The sequence below is a fragment of the Atheta coriaria genome, unplaced genomic scaffold (assembly GCF_025399875.1).
Source record: "Atheta coriaria isolate IRGN ID8LTWV9N9 unplaced genomic scaffold, Caltech_Dcor_3.1 hic_scaffold_2_pilon, whole genome shotgun sequence".
In the NCBI taxonomy this organism is placed as follows: domain Eukaryota; kingdom Metazoa; phylum Arthropoda; class Insecta; order Coleoptera; family Staphylinidae; genus Dalotia; species Dalotia coriaria.
In genome coordinates, this window is record NW_027045444.1 from 4,821,554 (window position 1) to 4,836,923 (window position 15,370).

The 15,370-nt window shown below is 35.7% G+C and overlaps 3 protein-coding genes and 1 long non-coding RNA gene across 4 annotated transcripts; 2 read left to right on the plus strand and 2 right to left on the minus strand.

Annotated features, from left to right (window-relative positions):
* Nucleotides 1-410: 410 nt before the first annotated feature.
* plx (PTB_TBC1D1_like and TBC domain-containing protein plx) lies at nt 411-13,970 on the plus strand. The gene is given in 8 exon segments (XM_065312198.1): nt 411-1,030; nt 7,066-7,260; nt 9,882-10,154; nt 10,213-11,456; nt 11,514-11,599; nt 11,602-11,883; nt 11,944-12,260; nt 12,323-13,970. Coding segments are annotated over 8 exon segments (3,810 nt in total). The 5' UTR covers nt 411-910; the 3' UTR covers nt 13,616-13,970.
* On the minus strand, nt 1,942-6,970 carry LOC135799165 (cilia- and flagella-associated protein 61-like). Its single transcript, XM_065312190.1, has 14 exons — nt 6,575-6,970; nt 6,172-6,512; nt 5,628-6,114; nt 5,337-5,563; nt 4,414-5,236; nt 4,084-4,364; nt 3,813-4,028; nt 3,425-3,752; nt 3,182-3,361; nt 2,899-3,127; nt 2,736-2,846; nt 2,494-2,688; nt 2,280-2,345; nt 1,942-2,149 (listed from the first exon to the last, which is right to left on the minus strand). The coding sequence occupies exons 1-14, from the start codon at nt 6,964-6,966 to the stop codon at nt 1,961-1,963; spliced, it is 4,065 nt and encodes a 1,354-aa protein (XP_065168262.1). The 5' UTR covers nt 6,967-6,970; the 3' UTR covers nt 1,942-1,960.
* Nucleotides 7,006-9,162, minus strand: LOC135799186 (fasciclin-1-like). The gene is given in 4 exon segments (XM_065312208.1): nt 7,006-7,566; nt 7,569-8,351; nt 8,445-8,856; nt 8,906-9,162. Coding segments are annotated over 4 exon segments (1,485 nt in total). The 5' UTR covers nt 8,941-9,162; the 3' UTR covers nt 7,006-7,311.
* A 380-nt stretch (nt 13,971-14,350) lies between the features above and the next one.
* Nucleotides 14,351-15,357, plus strand: LOC135803266 (uncharacterized). Its single transcript, XR_010550778.1, has 3 exons — nt 14,351-14,472; nt 14,576-14,857; nt 14,925-15,357. It is a non-coding gene; the product is annotated as an uncharacterized lncRNA (long non-coding RNA).
* The last annotated feature ends 13 nt before the right edge of the window (nt 15,358-15,370 follow it).

The window sequence follows — 15,370 nt, forward strand, 5'->3', positions numbered from 1 at the left end:
GAATTTGTTTATATGTGTGTGTGGTAAACAACTTGAGTTATTGTTAAACAAAATAAATCCACAAACAATACCAGTAGCGCCATCTACCAGATTTAAACCCAAAAGAAAAATAGGTATAAAGCTGTATTCGGTACACGTGTCGCCCTCTGTAGTATTAAATAAGAACTAATATACAACACGACTTTTAAGATATTTAACTAATTGTTTAAATCGTCTTAAATTTCAGTAAACAATCTTATTTATTATAGAAAAAACAATGTTTTGCATTGTTTTCCATAAATATTTCTTGATTTAAAATAAAAACATATCCGGATATGTAGAAAACTGTAATTGAACGTGTGTGGCAGTTACAACGATTTTATTAAAACCGCCGCCGTCGTAGTCGCCGCCCCCGCCTGCCTGGCGCCACGACGCTTATTGATCCTTACACTTTCACTCGCGTTTAGAAATTTTAACCAAAAACTAACAAGCTACAATCAGTACAACCGTATATTAATATTAATTGTTATTTAATCGGTGTGCATCGAATACTAAACGCGCGTTATCACATTCCGCCGCACAATACAAAAACCACAAGCATTGCGAATGTCGAAACATCGAAGTCGTCGTAGCAATTAAAAGTGCAATTGAATAACTGGTTAACAACACACGCCTGCCTGTGTTCACTCCTGCGTCTGCCGCTGCCGTGATTCGATTCCAGTTGCTTTTCGGCTGCCGGCCGCGAACGATGACTAACCGCCTACGCCGAGATTAAAACAATTACCAAGTGTTAACTGCGACTAATTAAACAATGAACTAATTGTTTATTGTTGTTATCGCAAACGCTCAAACGCGCAATACTAAAGAATCATTACTAAAAAATTAAAAACATTTTTTTCTTAAAGTTTTAAATTTAAAAATCAATTAAACAATGAAAATGCGGCTGATTCCGGTCGTGTACTTCGGTTTCACAGCCATGGATCGAAGATTCAGCAGTCCAATGCTGCCGTGGATATTTTCCGAGATTAGAAAACGAGAACATCAGGAGAAAGTAAGCAACAAACATAATTTTACATAAAAAAGCACGGAATTATTCAGAAAAAATCAATGTTGCGATAATTTCGATAATTTATTGCTATTCGCAAGCAGAAAAAACTCGTTTCTCTGACGTTAGAGCTCAATTTGAAACTTTATTTACAACAATTTATGCAAATTAATGTTTACTGGGTTAAGGTGACTGGAAAAACATTTATTCACATCTTCAATGCTTAATATCTGCGTAAAATAATTAACAAGTACTCGTAATTGTCTCTAATATGGAATTGTTTTGAATACGCGAAGAAAGCGTTACGGAATGATTGTGTAACGATGTCTAATTTGTATGTTTACACGTTGACCTTGACGTCCGCATGTTAATTTCGACCGTTAATGAAATTATTTCGTTATTATGATTATTTTCTTCCATCGCACGAGTTCAACTTGCAAGTTACAACTTTGTAATCGACGTAAACAATAATATTCGTACAGAAATAGCTCGAAAGTATTCATTATTTAAGTATTGTGATTAAATATTTGCGAAATTGTTTTTGCGTTCAGGTGTAGTGCGCAATTGATTTCGAAACTACATAATAGATCAACCAGTTTTTTTTTGTTGACAAAATAAAGACTGTGAATATTAATTAAGTATTTTTGGAGAAGTAAACAGGAAGGAGTTGACCAACCTTGTGGTTTAGACACTAAAACATTTAATTGACTGTATTTATATCGGTTTATAGACGTATCTTGATAAAATCTAGTTTATACGAAAAGCCATCTATTAAATTTATACCAGGAAGAGTTTTTGACAGATTAGGTTAGTACTTGTGTCGCCATCTATGAAAAAAGTTGGAATTAGATGCAAACTTTAAATTTTTTATGATTTTTTGAACAATTACGCGAATTAACGTGAAATTAGGCAGCGTAGACGCTTGATTCAATGTATTTATATCTTTTTAAACATAGGACTTTGTTCGTATCCCGATAAAATATAGTTGACAATGACAGGATGCGCGTACATATCCAAAACGCTCAAATGATCCCTAATAAACTCCATAATCAACAGTTGAATCTGCTCCTCAAAACCAGAATCCGTAAACTTCTCGAGAATCATCTGTCGTTGGTGTGTAGGCAACTACAACCCATAAACAACGCAATTTATTAATAATTACACTCATTAAAAACGTAAATTTCTATGTAAATTCAACGGAAACTTTCTGAAATATAAAGGAATATTTATTAAGCGTTAAGACATTAATTCCTACCGGTTTGAAACCATTTTCCATGTACATTCTGTATAAATCTTCCAGAGGAGATTCACCAGGTACCTCCTGGAAAATACAAACACAAAAATAAATAAGTGTTTCATTGTTGCGCATTGGTAACCTTGTAAAACGCAGAGTAAACATGATAATAAAAAAACTAAGTGCTAATTTATGTAAGTGCATACAATTTAATAGCTATTGGCAAAAAACTCACTGTGACCGATGTCATGATCTTCATAATTGCGCTTTCCAACAGCGGGAAATCATCGAGGAAAATTGCTGAACACCAAGCTTTTTGGAAGTATTCAAAGAGGTCTGTTATGTAGATTGATTCAAAACGGCGGACTAAATTGTTTAATAAAGCTTCGTGTTTGCCCCAAAGTAGGACTAATTTTCTATAGTCAAATTTCTAACAAAAAATTTAATTTTGAGGTTATTTTATTATTTTTATAATACCTGAGCAGAAAGACAGGTTATAGTCTCCACCATTCTGTGATTATTAAGGTGTATACGAAAATAACCTTGGGATTTAAGATTTTTACAGTTTCCTGTAGTATAAACAAAGCCCTAAAAAGTAAAAAGGTAAAAATAAATAATTAAGGTTATGTATTTTATATACATAGTCAGAATCACTCATGGCTGTCTCCAAAGGTGTCTGAGGACCTGGTTTGACCACATTGAGATATCTAAGCCCTCCTGGTAGTTTGCAATATGTCAACAATGGTTTAAAATAATATGGTACCATGTGCTTGGACTGCCTCCAACAGGACTTGCCAAATTCATATTTTACCTTCTTACGTTCTTTAAATGGTAGTAAAAGAGTTCGGATAGCTCTACCAAGTCTAGCACTATATTAAAAATAAGTCTTTAAGGTTAGATTTTAGATTTTATATGAGTTATACCCAATTTCCTGTGAGTTAAAATGTTGATGTGATAAATGATCAGCCCATAACTTTCGCGAGTATTTCGTCACAGGTCCAGCCCCGAAAATAAACTCATCATTCGTGTGACAATCAGGGTCTATCACTAACCTACCATCAAAGACCAGACCTGCTTCATGGATGGCTTTAAAGATTTCCACACTATAAATTTATAATCCGCGTGTGTTAAGCATATTATATTTATTTTGCGTTTTTTGAACTTACTTTACTGCTTTATCACTGTACAAAAACGCGCAGAGTGGGGTTAAGACAAGGTACCTCGTAAAACTCTCAAACTTAAGCGTCAACGGCTTAGAATACCAGTCAACCAGTTTAAAACCCAGTTTCGTCTCGACTCCGTATTTTTTCACTAAATTATCAGCGGTTTCAAAGATTCCGCCATCTTGAAAAACAAATTCATGGTTTACCGCACCTTCACCCACACTGGACACTGGTTCGATGAAGGTTATATGAGAACAAGGTATTCCGAATTCTATCAGAGCTGCTATGCAACAATAACAGTCAATTGAATGTCCATAAATTACGATTTGGTCTAGAAATTGTATTTTTGAGGTTATGTATGATTATACAAAGGTACCACCTAATTACTTACATGGTTTATTACCATGACGATCTAATAGGCGTCTAAGAGTATTTAATGCACGATCACCATCAGCTTCATTGTTTATTGTAAAACAATTCGTTGGAAGTTTTGTTTTTTCGAATTCTTTAGCTCCGGCTTTCTTTGGTGGACCATATTGAAGACCAGTCATTAGGAAGAGGTAATCATAGGGCACAATGACACTTTTACCCACTCTAATGTTTTTAACTAAAAACATTGCGTTTCTAGGTTAAATTTTAAGTTTTTGAGGTTAAAATCATACCTTTCCTATCAATTCCAGTCAAAGAACCTTTTAAAACGCTAATTTTACTCCTCAAACCAGTTTTTTCCATGTACACATAATCTCTGAGCGTATGTGTAGCGTTTAACATATTCCTAACCTTATTTCTCTTCTCGTCTCTTATCAATCCATCAGTTGACACTAGTAAAACGTTAGTAAACGTGACTAAACACTGTGTAACTTCATTTGTGAGGAGTTTTTCTAAAAATGATAGCGCTGTATCCGATGCTCCGACCACAACAATCCTTTGATTGATCTGTACCCTAAATAATCTAAAATGTTTACATATTCTACGAATACTAGATTGCTTACTCTTGTTTACTCATCAGATTCGGAGTGGATATGAACAAAGCATAAGGTTCTTCCGGATAATCATACTGCTGTTTCTTTACTGATACCTTTATCTTCCTCGGAGGGACCAACCACATGTCCTTCATAGCGAAAGACAGTGGTCTTACTCTGTAACTCATCGAGTCGTGATAATTCAACGCGTAGAACAGCGTTTTGAATTCGGTTTTACGATGGATTTCACGCAGGAAATATTTAAGGTGACCTTTGAATAGAGGTGAGATCACAAACGATAACAGGTATCCGAATGTAAAATCACTATCTCTGCGTATATCTGATCTTTGGTTGATGGCGTATTTCATCTTCATTGAGGTTAGGTCGGTTACTTTTGTGACTTGGGCTATGCCCACTGGGTATCTGTGGTGTTTACCACTCAGGGCTAGGAATGTGGCGATGGGTTCTTCACCGGAGCAACCTTTTTCGAAGTTGGTTATGATTTCGCCTGGTGTGTTTGGAGGTTGGATTAAGTTGATGAAGTTGGCGACTTTTTCGGCGTCTTGGATTTCAGCGTGTTTTATGCGGATGGGGGTTAATTGTCCACGGTGGCAAATGTATAATTCATGTGGGTGTTGGGAGGACAACTTGGGTTGTACCCGGACGAAGTAGTTGAGTATTGCCGAGTAGTCTGAGGTGTGCGGCATCATTAACAGGCAATAATCACGGGTTGGGAAGCATTCAAAGCAGGAGATTATGAGGAATGGGAGGGATGTTTGATGTTTTGCATGGGCGGCTAGGATTTCTATTGCGAATGCGTTTTCTGTACCCATGAATGGCAATTCTGAGGGTACTAAAACAAAAAGACTAGAAATTAGTTTTTTTCAAATATCTCCCAAAGTATTAATCCCAGAATATTGGAATAAAGACTAAATTAAAATAAAAAAATTTACTTGATATTGTATCTTCCGAAGAAGCCTCCTCGTAAACCATAAAATCGGAAGCATGCGATTTGTTCAACGTTAAATGTATCGAAGACGTTGAACTATCAGGCGATAAATCTTCTATATTGTCTAAAATCGAAAAAGTTAAACCTTTTGCAGGCAAAGCTGCTTCACTTGTTTTCATCCAACCAAATAGCAACTCTTCGTCGATGAACGTAGACTTAGACTTCAACCTACTGCAATAAAATGAAGCAATTAAGAGTAAACAATTATTCCGTAAACGTAATTTCTTTCATTTACACTTCGTCTAGTTTTCTGGAGTTGTATCTCTCAATGGGTCTTTCTAGAATTGAAAGTCCAGGCGGGAAGATTGATGATTGTGGTGGTGGGAGTTCCTCTTTTATGGACTGAACAGGAGATGGTTTAGGCACAGGTTTTCTGGCTTCCTGTCGCGCTGTTTCCGCTTTGTATAAACCAGTGAAAACGTGCAGGTCGAAGCATTCATTCAACTGGTCGTAATTTACAGTTGAGTTTAAGCAGAGGACTGAAACTGCTTCGCCTTCATGCTCGGCAACGATGATACTCCTGTGACCTTCGTGATGTCGCGAGATTATCTCAGCGACGTAATATTCTCCGTATAATTCAACGAAACGTGGTGAGAATTGATGGATCAAAGGGACTAGGTCATCGTTGTCTTCTTCAACCGCACGTCGGATTTTATACTGAGTGATAAAATCTTGTCTTACACATAATCTGATTGTTTGAACTTGCATCGGATCAGTAAAATCTGTCAGAAATGAAAATTTTTAAACTTAAAAAGTTTTTTTTAAGTTTTAATGCGTACCTTTTGGTAATACTACACTGGAACACCCATCTAGATAAGTCACCTTATCATGACACCCCTTCGGGATAACAAAAAGCGTAAACTGTTTAATCATCAACTCATGAAAGAGATTATTCAAGATCGGAAACAAAAAACCAAACTCGTATTTTTTATCGTAGGCAACAAGATGTACCCATAAACTGTTATAACTGGTTAGGTCCTTGATGTTATATAATTTATCCGCCCAGTGTGACCAGCCCACTTGTGGTAACGCTGGGACATTAGGATATTCATCCATACATATTACTGCGACGATTTTCTTCAAAATATTAACCAGTTTATAGGAAATAAAACAATTGTGTCTGAAAAAGTAGGTGTAGATATAACCTCAATAGTACTTTTTGACAGTTTCCTGTAATATTACATAGTCTCAAACGGGTCCTCGATGTGAAACACTTCTAAGACTCGTGCGTCCATCAATTTTTTAACTTCTTCGATATCTTCGTATAGTAAAGGTCTTACATTAAACCTGGTCAGATTCTCGGTCATTTCATCTTGCGAAGTGGTCGTAGTTGATGAAAACGATTTTGAATCGTCGAGGAATGCGTTTGTGGAAGAGCTAGAGTCTTGTATCTTCACATCTGAGCTGTTGTAGAATGAAACGTGTGTTTGTGGTTGGGCTGTGGATATTTTCGGTGTGAATAAGTAGGAGAATTGTTTGAGTTTTTCAGCACGTGGTAATTTCCTCTCGGATTTTTCAGAGAGTACCGCACTGGATGCGATTGTAACGGATTTCGCGCGTTCGGATCGATGCATTCTGAATTATTTTATGTAAAATATTAGTAAAAGTAAATATTTTGTATATGATGACATATAATTGACAGAATTTAATATGTTTTGTTTTTATTATTACAGTTGAGTCTCGGCGTCGAAGATGGCTGCCTTCAGGCTTACAATCAGGACTTCGAAGTGCAATTTTCGCACAAATTAAGCATGATGACACGTTTTTCACAAGCCGATTCAGATCCATGCACATTTTTATATCTTCTAAGAGATGATGCCGAACAATTGTTATATTGTTACCTGTTTACAACTTATAAACCCAATGATGTGAGTATTAGAATTAGGGTTGTATATTTTGAATACAAGGGGCAAAAATAATTACCTATACATTATTTTGGTAATGGTTTTCCATAAATGCAAAATATTGAAGCCTTCATCTTTGATTTCATTGGTAAAAATGAAAGGTGCGTCTATAACATGAATAATCCCGTTTGTACATTTAATATTCCTCTTTAAAATGTTAATAAGTTTTGTTCCCCATAAAATTCTAACACCGTCATCACTATTTGTAAATTTGGCAATGATTTTCTCAATTCCTAACCCCAATGTAACAGTATCACCTCTTAAACTTGTTTTGTAACATCTACTAATCTCTGAGTGTCATAAATCTCTTCTGTAACATGTCTCATTATAAATTTTTCAAAGTTTTTCATACCCATCAAGTATTTAAATGATTGTCCGGTTTGTTCCATGAATTTTTGCCAGTTTTGATCATTTACCACGAATATTGTATAATTTTTCGGATTATCATTGCGTAAATTCTGTATTTCCACATTCGTTATATTTTGTAACAACATTGTTTGTGTTTGTAGAAAGTAATCGTTGTTTATGTGATCCCAAAGTGTTCTTTGTGGAAATATAGGCGCCATTCTTGTTTGCCATACGCCTGGCATGTGTTCAACTATATGCGCGACGCCATTTTTTAACGGGATGTTGGCCTGTAGGAGTTTTATTGTTTTTAAGTGATGATTTAGAGTATCATGACTTTCTATCTGCTTATCTTGGAATGTAATCTCGCAGTCTCGGGATAATGTATGAAAAGAAGTGTTTCTGAGTGTGGGATGTATGAAAATCACTGATGGAATGATGGAACATTTGATTGCTTCTTGGGTTATGTCTGTGTCTTCTAGACTTGTTCGGAATTCGTCGGCAGGAATGAGAAATGTGTGTCCTTCGACTGGCTCTTTGTATAGAGGCACTGAAGATGTCATAATTACGCGTTTGTAGTAGTTGTTGAGGGTGTATGATACCAAGGGCCACGTTGATGTCTGTGCTAGGAAATCGTATGCTGTGGGGGATGTTGATAATGCCATTGGGACTATCATCGGCGATAGAACTTTGTTGATTTTGTGTACAATCTAAAAATATTAACATTTAGTTAGATTAGAGTTCAAATATTAAATTTTAGAAGGTTTTTAATTTTTTTAAGAGAATTAACTGAACGGATGAACCTGTAATTTCCCGTAATCATCCTCCCTGCTCCTGCTTTGATGATTACTATCATTTTTCAACAACATGGCGTCGTTTATATATAAATTATCCTCCATACTTAACCATAGATTTGGTAATTGTACTTGTACGCTTTGCATTGGTTGTTTTTGCTCAGCGTGCCCTTCTAATCCTTCGATAGCTAATGCAATCGGTAGGAGGTGATAAAGTAGAAGGTTTTCATCCAAACGACCTCGAAATTCATCGAAAGCTTCGTCTGTAGGCGCCAGAATCGTCAATTCGCGATGACGCAAAATTCTACGGGCGTTTTCATTGTCTCTCAGGAGTTGCGAGAATTGTTTGAGGTCCTTATGCGTTGAGAGGTCCTCCAAAACACGCGGAATTAACCCAACAAGACAAAAACATTCATTTATACTAAAAATAATAAATTGGTATGAGTGAAATCAATCAAATTTCAACTTACGGTAATAATATTAATAGTAGAAATAGTTTTGCCATTATTTGCGAATACTTGATGTTTATTGTTAGGCGCACAAACAAATTATGAGCGTGCGCGTCACAAATCAATTTGTTTATGTAGTACACATCGAATACAGTTTAATCAACAATTGACTTTGACTTAATTTCTAATCGATTGTCAAGGACAGCCATAAATTGAACTCAATTGTTAACAATTGCAACAAAAACAATTTTTAATTTTTTTTGTCTTGTGTTTTTAAGAATGATTTTTTGGTATAGTTTAGTTTACTTTTTGGCACACCGATCAACGAACACTGCAATCTATTTGTGTTTGAAGCTCGTGGCGGTGGGAAAAGCTAATAATAAAGAGAGAAAAAACTTTGCTCGACGAATGCGTTTTGCCAAAACACCGCACAACGATCAGTCGTGAAAGGAAACTCGGAAAACTCGTTTTTATACCTCAAAATTATACAAAACATCAAGAAAACAAACAAAAACACAAGTTTGCTTTAAAATAAACGTAAAAAATTAACCAGTGATAAAATAAATTATAAACAAACGTTTTATTTATATTAAAATAGTGTTAAAATAGATTTTAGTACTATTAGTGACTCTAAAAGTGTCAAAACATAAATTTGACTGTTTTGTTTTCCTTTTAATAAAGTAGTTTTCGGATAATATTCATTCGTGGGTGTCGTAGAGGTTAAATCGTGCTGTTAAGGTCGTGCTTTAATTAGACACGATCAAACTTAAACTTCAACTTAAATTGCCATTCGAATTACTTGGCTAGTGTCATGATTTCCACACCGTTGTATCATCACTTTCATCCTTCATCAAGCAATCAATCAAATAATCAAAGTTATAAAAAACCACAATCTGAACATGTGGTTGCCTATAATGAAAGTTCGAATAGCCATAAAGTATAGCTAACTATTCTTAAATGTAATTTAAATTAACGATTTTATTTTGTTGTTTTTAAGGTAAATGAATTGTATCAACAAATGAAGGATCATCAAACTGCACCGAGGACTTCAACGTCTTCTAATTTGACTTCGTTATGCGTTGACATTTCTCCATCATGTAGTAATTTCTTCGAAGTGCTCTACATTGGAAAAATTAAAGTTTGGCACAAGAAAGTTCCAGATACTTTTATTGATGATGCTTTGGATAAATTTAAACAGCATGATCATGAGAAGAATCGTAAGAAGTTGGCCAGATTGAAGAGTGAGATGGATTTGAGACGTGGATCAATTGTAAATTACTAATATTTAAATTAAGTTATGATTTAAACTAAAAAATTAAAATTTTTAGGATTCAACTTGCAGTTTAACAGATACATCTTCGACAATCGCAGGTATTCCTCGCCTGCAACGTTCACATTCTTTACTTTCAAATCTCTCGATAAAATCACCGGATGTCGATCGTAAAATACCGACTTGTATTGAACGTATCACTGAAGATAACGATAATGAACTGCGTGAAGAAGCAGAAGATTCCACTGCAAATGATACAGAAGATATTGCGGATAATAAAAAGGCTTCCTTAGAGAAAGAAAAAGAAGAATTGCGGAAATTATCCATGGATCAATCTACTGCTGCTCCTGAAGATCTTGAAGAACTTGAGAAACAATTGAAATCTGCGGCAGAGAACGACGAACACAATCGAACCATGGTGTTACAAGTTGATCGCACTGATTTGCGATTGATTAGTCCTGATCGGAAAGTAATCCTCTTGCACAAACAACATAAAGATATCACCACTTGTATTCAAGGTGTAACTAATTCTCAACACTTTGGATTCATCGCTAGGGAAGCATCAAATCCGGGAACAGTTGCGACTTATATTGGTTTTGTTTTCAAATGCGAAAGTTCTTCGGTTGCCGCCGAGGCAGTCGCTGCTATAACGCAGGCGTTTACAAATCCAGGATCGAATTCTTCAGATCACAATAAACATCGCGCTAGTATTACTTCCTGTGATCATTGTCCGATGGTATGGTTTCATCGACTTTGTTGTGAGATTGAATCCATGCCGGAGCGAAAACAACAAGCTGCTATCATGCGGAAGATTGATCAACTTGACGATGATGAGCAAACTCTGATTATGACTAAATTTAGAGGCGCAGAGACGGATTCGTTAAGAGAACAAAATGAGTTTCTCATGATGCTGTTAAGAGCGCATTGTGAAATGAAACAAGGACGACATCAACATGACACTGCAGAGCAACGATCAGAGTTTTTGAATCAGTATCTTGGAGGTGGGAATACCATCTTCATGAAAGCTAAAAGGTCCCTGAGTAACAGTTTTGATCATTTGCTGAAGAGACGTGGAAGTAGGGATGATTTTGGACTGGCAACAAAAGAAATGGTTAAGGATTTGACTCTTCCTATTCACGCAGCGCTGAGCAGGGAGAGTTCGCCGAATTCTACGCATAATGAAGTACAAGGTACTTCAGGATCATCGGTTGCTTCAGAGGATACCAGGAGTAGGTCTAGTACAATGTCTTCTATACAGGATATTAAGGATGAGAAGAGTATGAAGTCACCGATGATGGATATGTAATTATTATTTCTTTTTCTATGATTTTTTTCATTGCATTGATTTGTTTGTCGTAGATTTATGAAAGTTGGAAGTAACACAGGCCCAACGCCTAACACTCCTGGATCTTGGCGTCAGGCCATTTTTAAAAGGGTTATGACTCCTCTAAGCCTCGCCCACAGGGACACCATTATTCTAAAGAAGAACTACGTCAATTGTGGAAGAAAAGTATACATCAAGCGATTTTGCTGGTGCGCATGGAGAAAGAAAATGCAAGGATTCGCGCAAAACAAGAAGAATCAGCTGTAAAACGCATTAAACTAGAATACGATGAAATGAGAACCATGCAAGGTGACTTTTTGGAGGTGTGGGATCTCATTACCAACTCCAATAAAGATTCCAGGGGTAAACCTGACAGTAAAATGTTGTTACAAGCCATAAAACAAGGTATACTTCAAAATTAAATGTTTTTATGATTTGTTTTTAATTTGTGGAATTGTATTTTAGGTATTCCACGAGGAAAACGTGGTGATGTCTGGCATTACCTCGCTGAGCAATTCTGCGCACAATTACCACCTATAGATCCTGTCAAATTTCCCACTTATCAAACTTCTTACGAAACCCTTTTGAAACAACTCACTTCCCATCAACATGCAATATTAATTGATCTTGGAAGAACTTTTCCGGGACATTCATACTACGCTAGCCCATTGGGACCAGGACAATTAGCGCTGTTTAATCTGTTAAAAGCATATTCTCTCTTGGATCCTGAAGTTGGCTATTGTCAGGGGTTAAGTTTTGTTGCTGGCGTTCTACTTTTACACGTAAGTTTTTTTCGTTAATGCGTTTCGAAAATTGGTTTAATGCTAATTGTTTAAATTCCTAGATGGATGAATCCTCTGCGTTCTTCCTACTAAGACATCTTATGTACCGGCGTAATCTACGAGATCAATACCTCCCAGACATGGTGGGGTTACAGATCAAACTGTATCAACTCTCCAGATTGTTGAGGGATCAACTTCCAGAGGTTTATAACCATCTGGATGCTTACGAGGTGGCTCCCACCTTGTATGCGGCCCCATGGCTGCTAACAATCTTTGCATCTCAATTTCCATTGGGATTTGTTACTAGGGTTTTTGATCTTATTTTCCTGGAGAATACCGATGTTATTTTTCGTGTTATTCTTGCTCTTTTGACTCATCACAAGAACGGTATACTCGCATGCGATTCATTTGAAGATATCATGAACTTCTTGAAGAATAAACTTCCACAGATTGACAAACCTAGCTTATTGGACGCCATTATGAAGCGGGTGTACATGATGGACATCTCTAAACAACTGCATGTGTATTATGTTGAATACAATGTGTTGCAGGAAGAGATGCAGAGTATTCAGAATCAATTGGACACTTTTCAGCGTACAGAGGTACAGCTTAAACAAGTCCATGAGCAAAATAAAACTCTTAGCCATCAGCTGGAGATGGCTTTGAGTAATGTTCAACGTTTGGAGCAATCCAGGTCAATGCAACAGTCTGCGATGAATCGCCTTGAAGCAAATAATCGAAGCATGGAGGTTACCATCATGACCCTTGGATCTTATCTGCACAATCTTATAGATAGTAATCTTAGTCTAGGGGTGCAGGTTCCAGGAGAAGTGAGAAGAATCTTGGAAAAGATTCCAGTTGAGAAACCCAAAGAAACATCGAAAAACATCTTCAATAATTTGTTCAATAAACAGAACAGTAATCCCAATCGCATAATGGTTAAGTCCTTGAGCACAGGGAGAATTACGCTCAATGATAAAGACAGGAATTCTGATGTCCTGAGAGCAAATAGTTTAAACGTCAATGGAAATCGTAATAAAGCCTCGTTTTTCAGTGATTCACATAAAGATATCCTGATAAACCAGCAGAATCTACACGCTGGATCCACTAAGGACCTGCTGACGTCTCCGGATAGTGGGGTCTCCACCCCTGTAGCTCACAAAGACATAATCGAAGAATCAGAAGAAGATTCTTTGAATAACAATAATAGTAATGAAAACCCCGTGGAAAAGAAAGGACCACCACTGAATCACTGCGATCTGAATGTGACCGTCAATCATCGTGAGCTGAAGAAGGTCAAGAGTATAAGGGATATGTCCCGGAATAGTAGTCCTTCGCCGAGTATTGTTGAATGATTAAAAATGCCGAAGTTTTTTGCTAGAGGGCCTCGCAAGAATAATGTCTAGCTAACAAAAAGCAATCGACTATGGTTGTTGTCATAATGGTTTTATTATCAACACCATCTTTAGATAAATTAGCGTCTTAATTAATTATTACGTACCTATTGATTATTAAAGTGTTTTCTATACGCTTATTAGCTTGTTAGCAATGTGATACGTGGCAGTGCTTAACATCAATACTTGTTGTGACGATAGCGGACGTAATGCAGAAGAGAAACGTTTTAATTGTTGTTTTAGAATTGTTTATACTCATTCTTGTCGTATATTTTGCAAAATAATAAATTTTACTTAAAAATAACCAATAACAGAAGCAAGGTTGGGTGATGAGCCCCATTTAAAATGTGGATTTAAAAAACTGAGAACAATACTTACACGAGCCTGATCTTTCTTAATGGGGGCGATATATATTAATTTTTTAAAATTAATAACTCTTAAACTAAAAGCGATAGCCATCAACAAATCGCTGATTATGAAAGACGAGAAATTTCTCTATCAAATAAAAATATAAAATAAATATATTTCTTACAGTAAAAGGTCGTAAAATGCAACTAAAAGTGCTAAAAAGTGACATTTTGCAATTTTTGCCCATTTTATTCAATCGCGAATATCTCGTAAACTAAAAGAGATAATTAAGATCTGATCGCAGCGTCTTAATCTACGGACTATTAGTGTTTAAAGCCAAATTATACAAAATGAAACAGCATTTTTACAAGCACAAACATAATCTCACATAGTAATATACAAAATGTCAGCGGAATATGAAGGAGTCATAGCTGAAGAGGAAGAAGTCTTACAAAATCCAATTAATTATAGTGAGTATCAACTTTTGCACCAGAACTAAACTAAAACAAAAAAATAAATTAGAAATAAATCACATAGTAAGCACCTGTACTTATCACTTATCTTTATTTGCAGTTGTTTTCTTCTTTGAGAATTACGGATGGTGAATAAGTCCATTAATCTCGAGGAATATGAAAAGAAAAGGGATATAATGAGTAATGAGTTTGAACAGAATGTCGAAAAAGATAGTTTTTTTTACCTTTAAAGTATTGTACAGTTTGTTAATAATTGTTCATCATTTTTCCTTGAGAAACTGATAAATTGTCAAGTCTAAGAATTGCCAGGGAAGAAGCACTGAAGAACAAGAACAGTACCTACAATATCGACGCTGAACGATATGTCCTGAAACAAAAAGAGGTTAGTACATATTCTACAATCATTTATATAATATACTTCCCATTACATTAAAAATGATAACTTGTAGAAAGAAGCTAAAAAGCGTGAGGAAGGAGGTGGAAGTAAACTAGGAAAATCAGGTTATGCACGATCAAACCTAGAAAGAAATCTGCATGCTCAGGAGGTGGCTGCAGTAAATAACATATTATATTTAAATCTGTGAACCAGAGTTTACTATAAAAAAATTCCATAAATTAATACATTCATATTTAGCATATCAAGGAGACAATAATTTAATAATTGACAAATGATATGTTTGAAGTGCACTTGTTAGATTGACTAATATTTTGATTATTGAACAATAAAATACAACATGAAATCAAAATACTAAACTAGTTGTTTGGAAATCTCCTTCTTCGATTAACGATTTGCTTGACAATTTCTATTTTGAAGCTTCTTTAATCATTTGTAAATTGTGTAGAATTTGTTAGCATTTCAAATGTTCATTTCACAGTCCACTACTCTACTACTAGT

Excerpts from the sequence above, each read along its gene's own strand:
- LOC135799165 (XM_065312190.1), bottom strand. The coding sequence starts at position 6,966 with ATGCATCGATCCGAACGCGCGAAATCCGTTACAATCGCATCCAGTGCG. Across the intron at positions 2,847-2,898 it reads CCATGAGTGATTCTGACTAT|GGCTTTGTTTATACTACAGG; the intron begins GTATATAAAATA and ends TTTACTTTTTAG. Across the intron at positions 2,689-2,735 it reads TAACCTGTCTTTCTGCTCAG|AAATTTGACTATAGAAAATT; the intron begins GTATTATAAAAA and ends ATTTTTTGTTAG.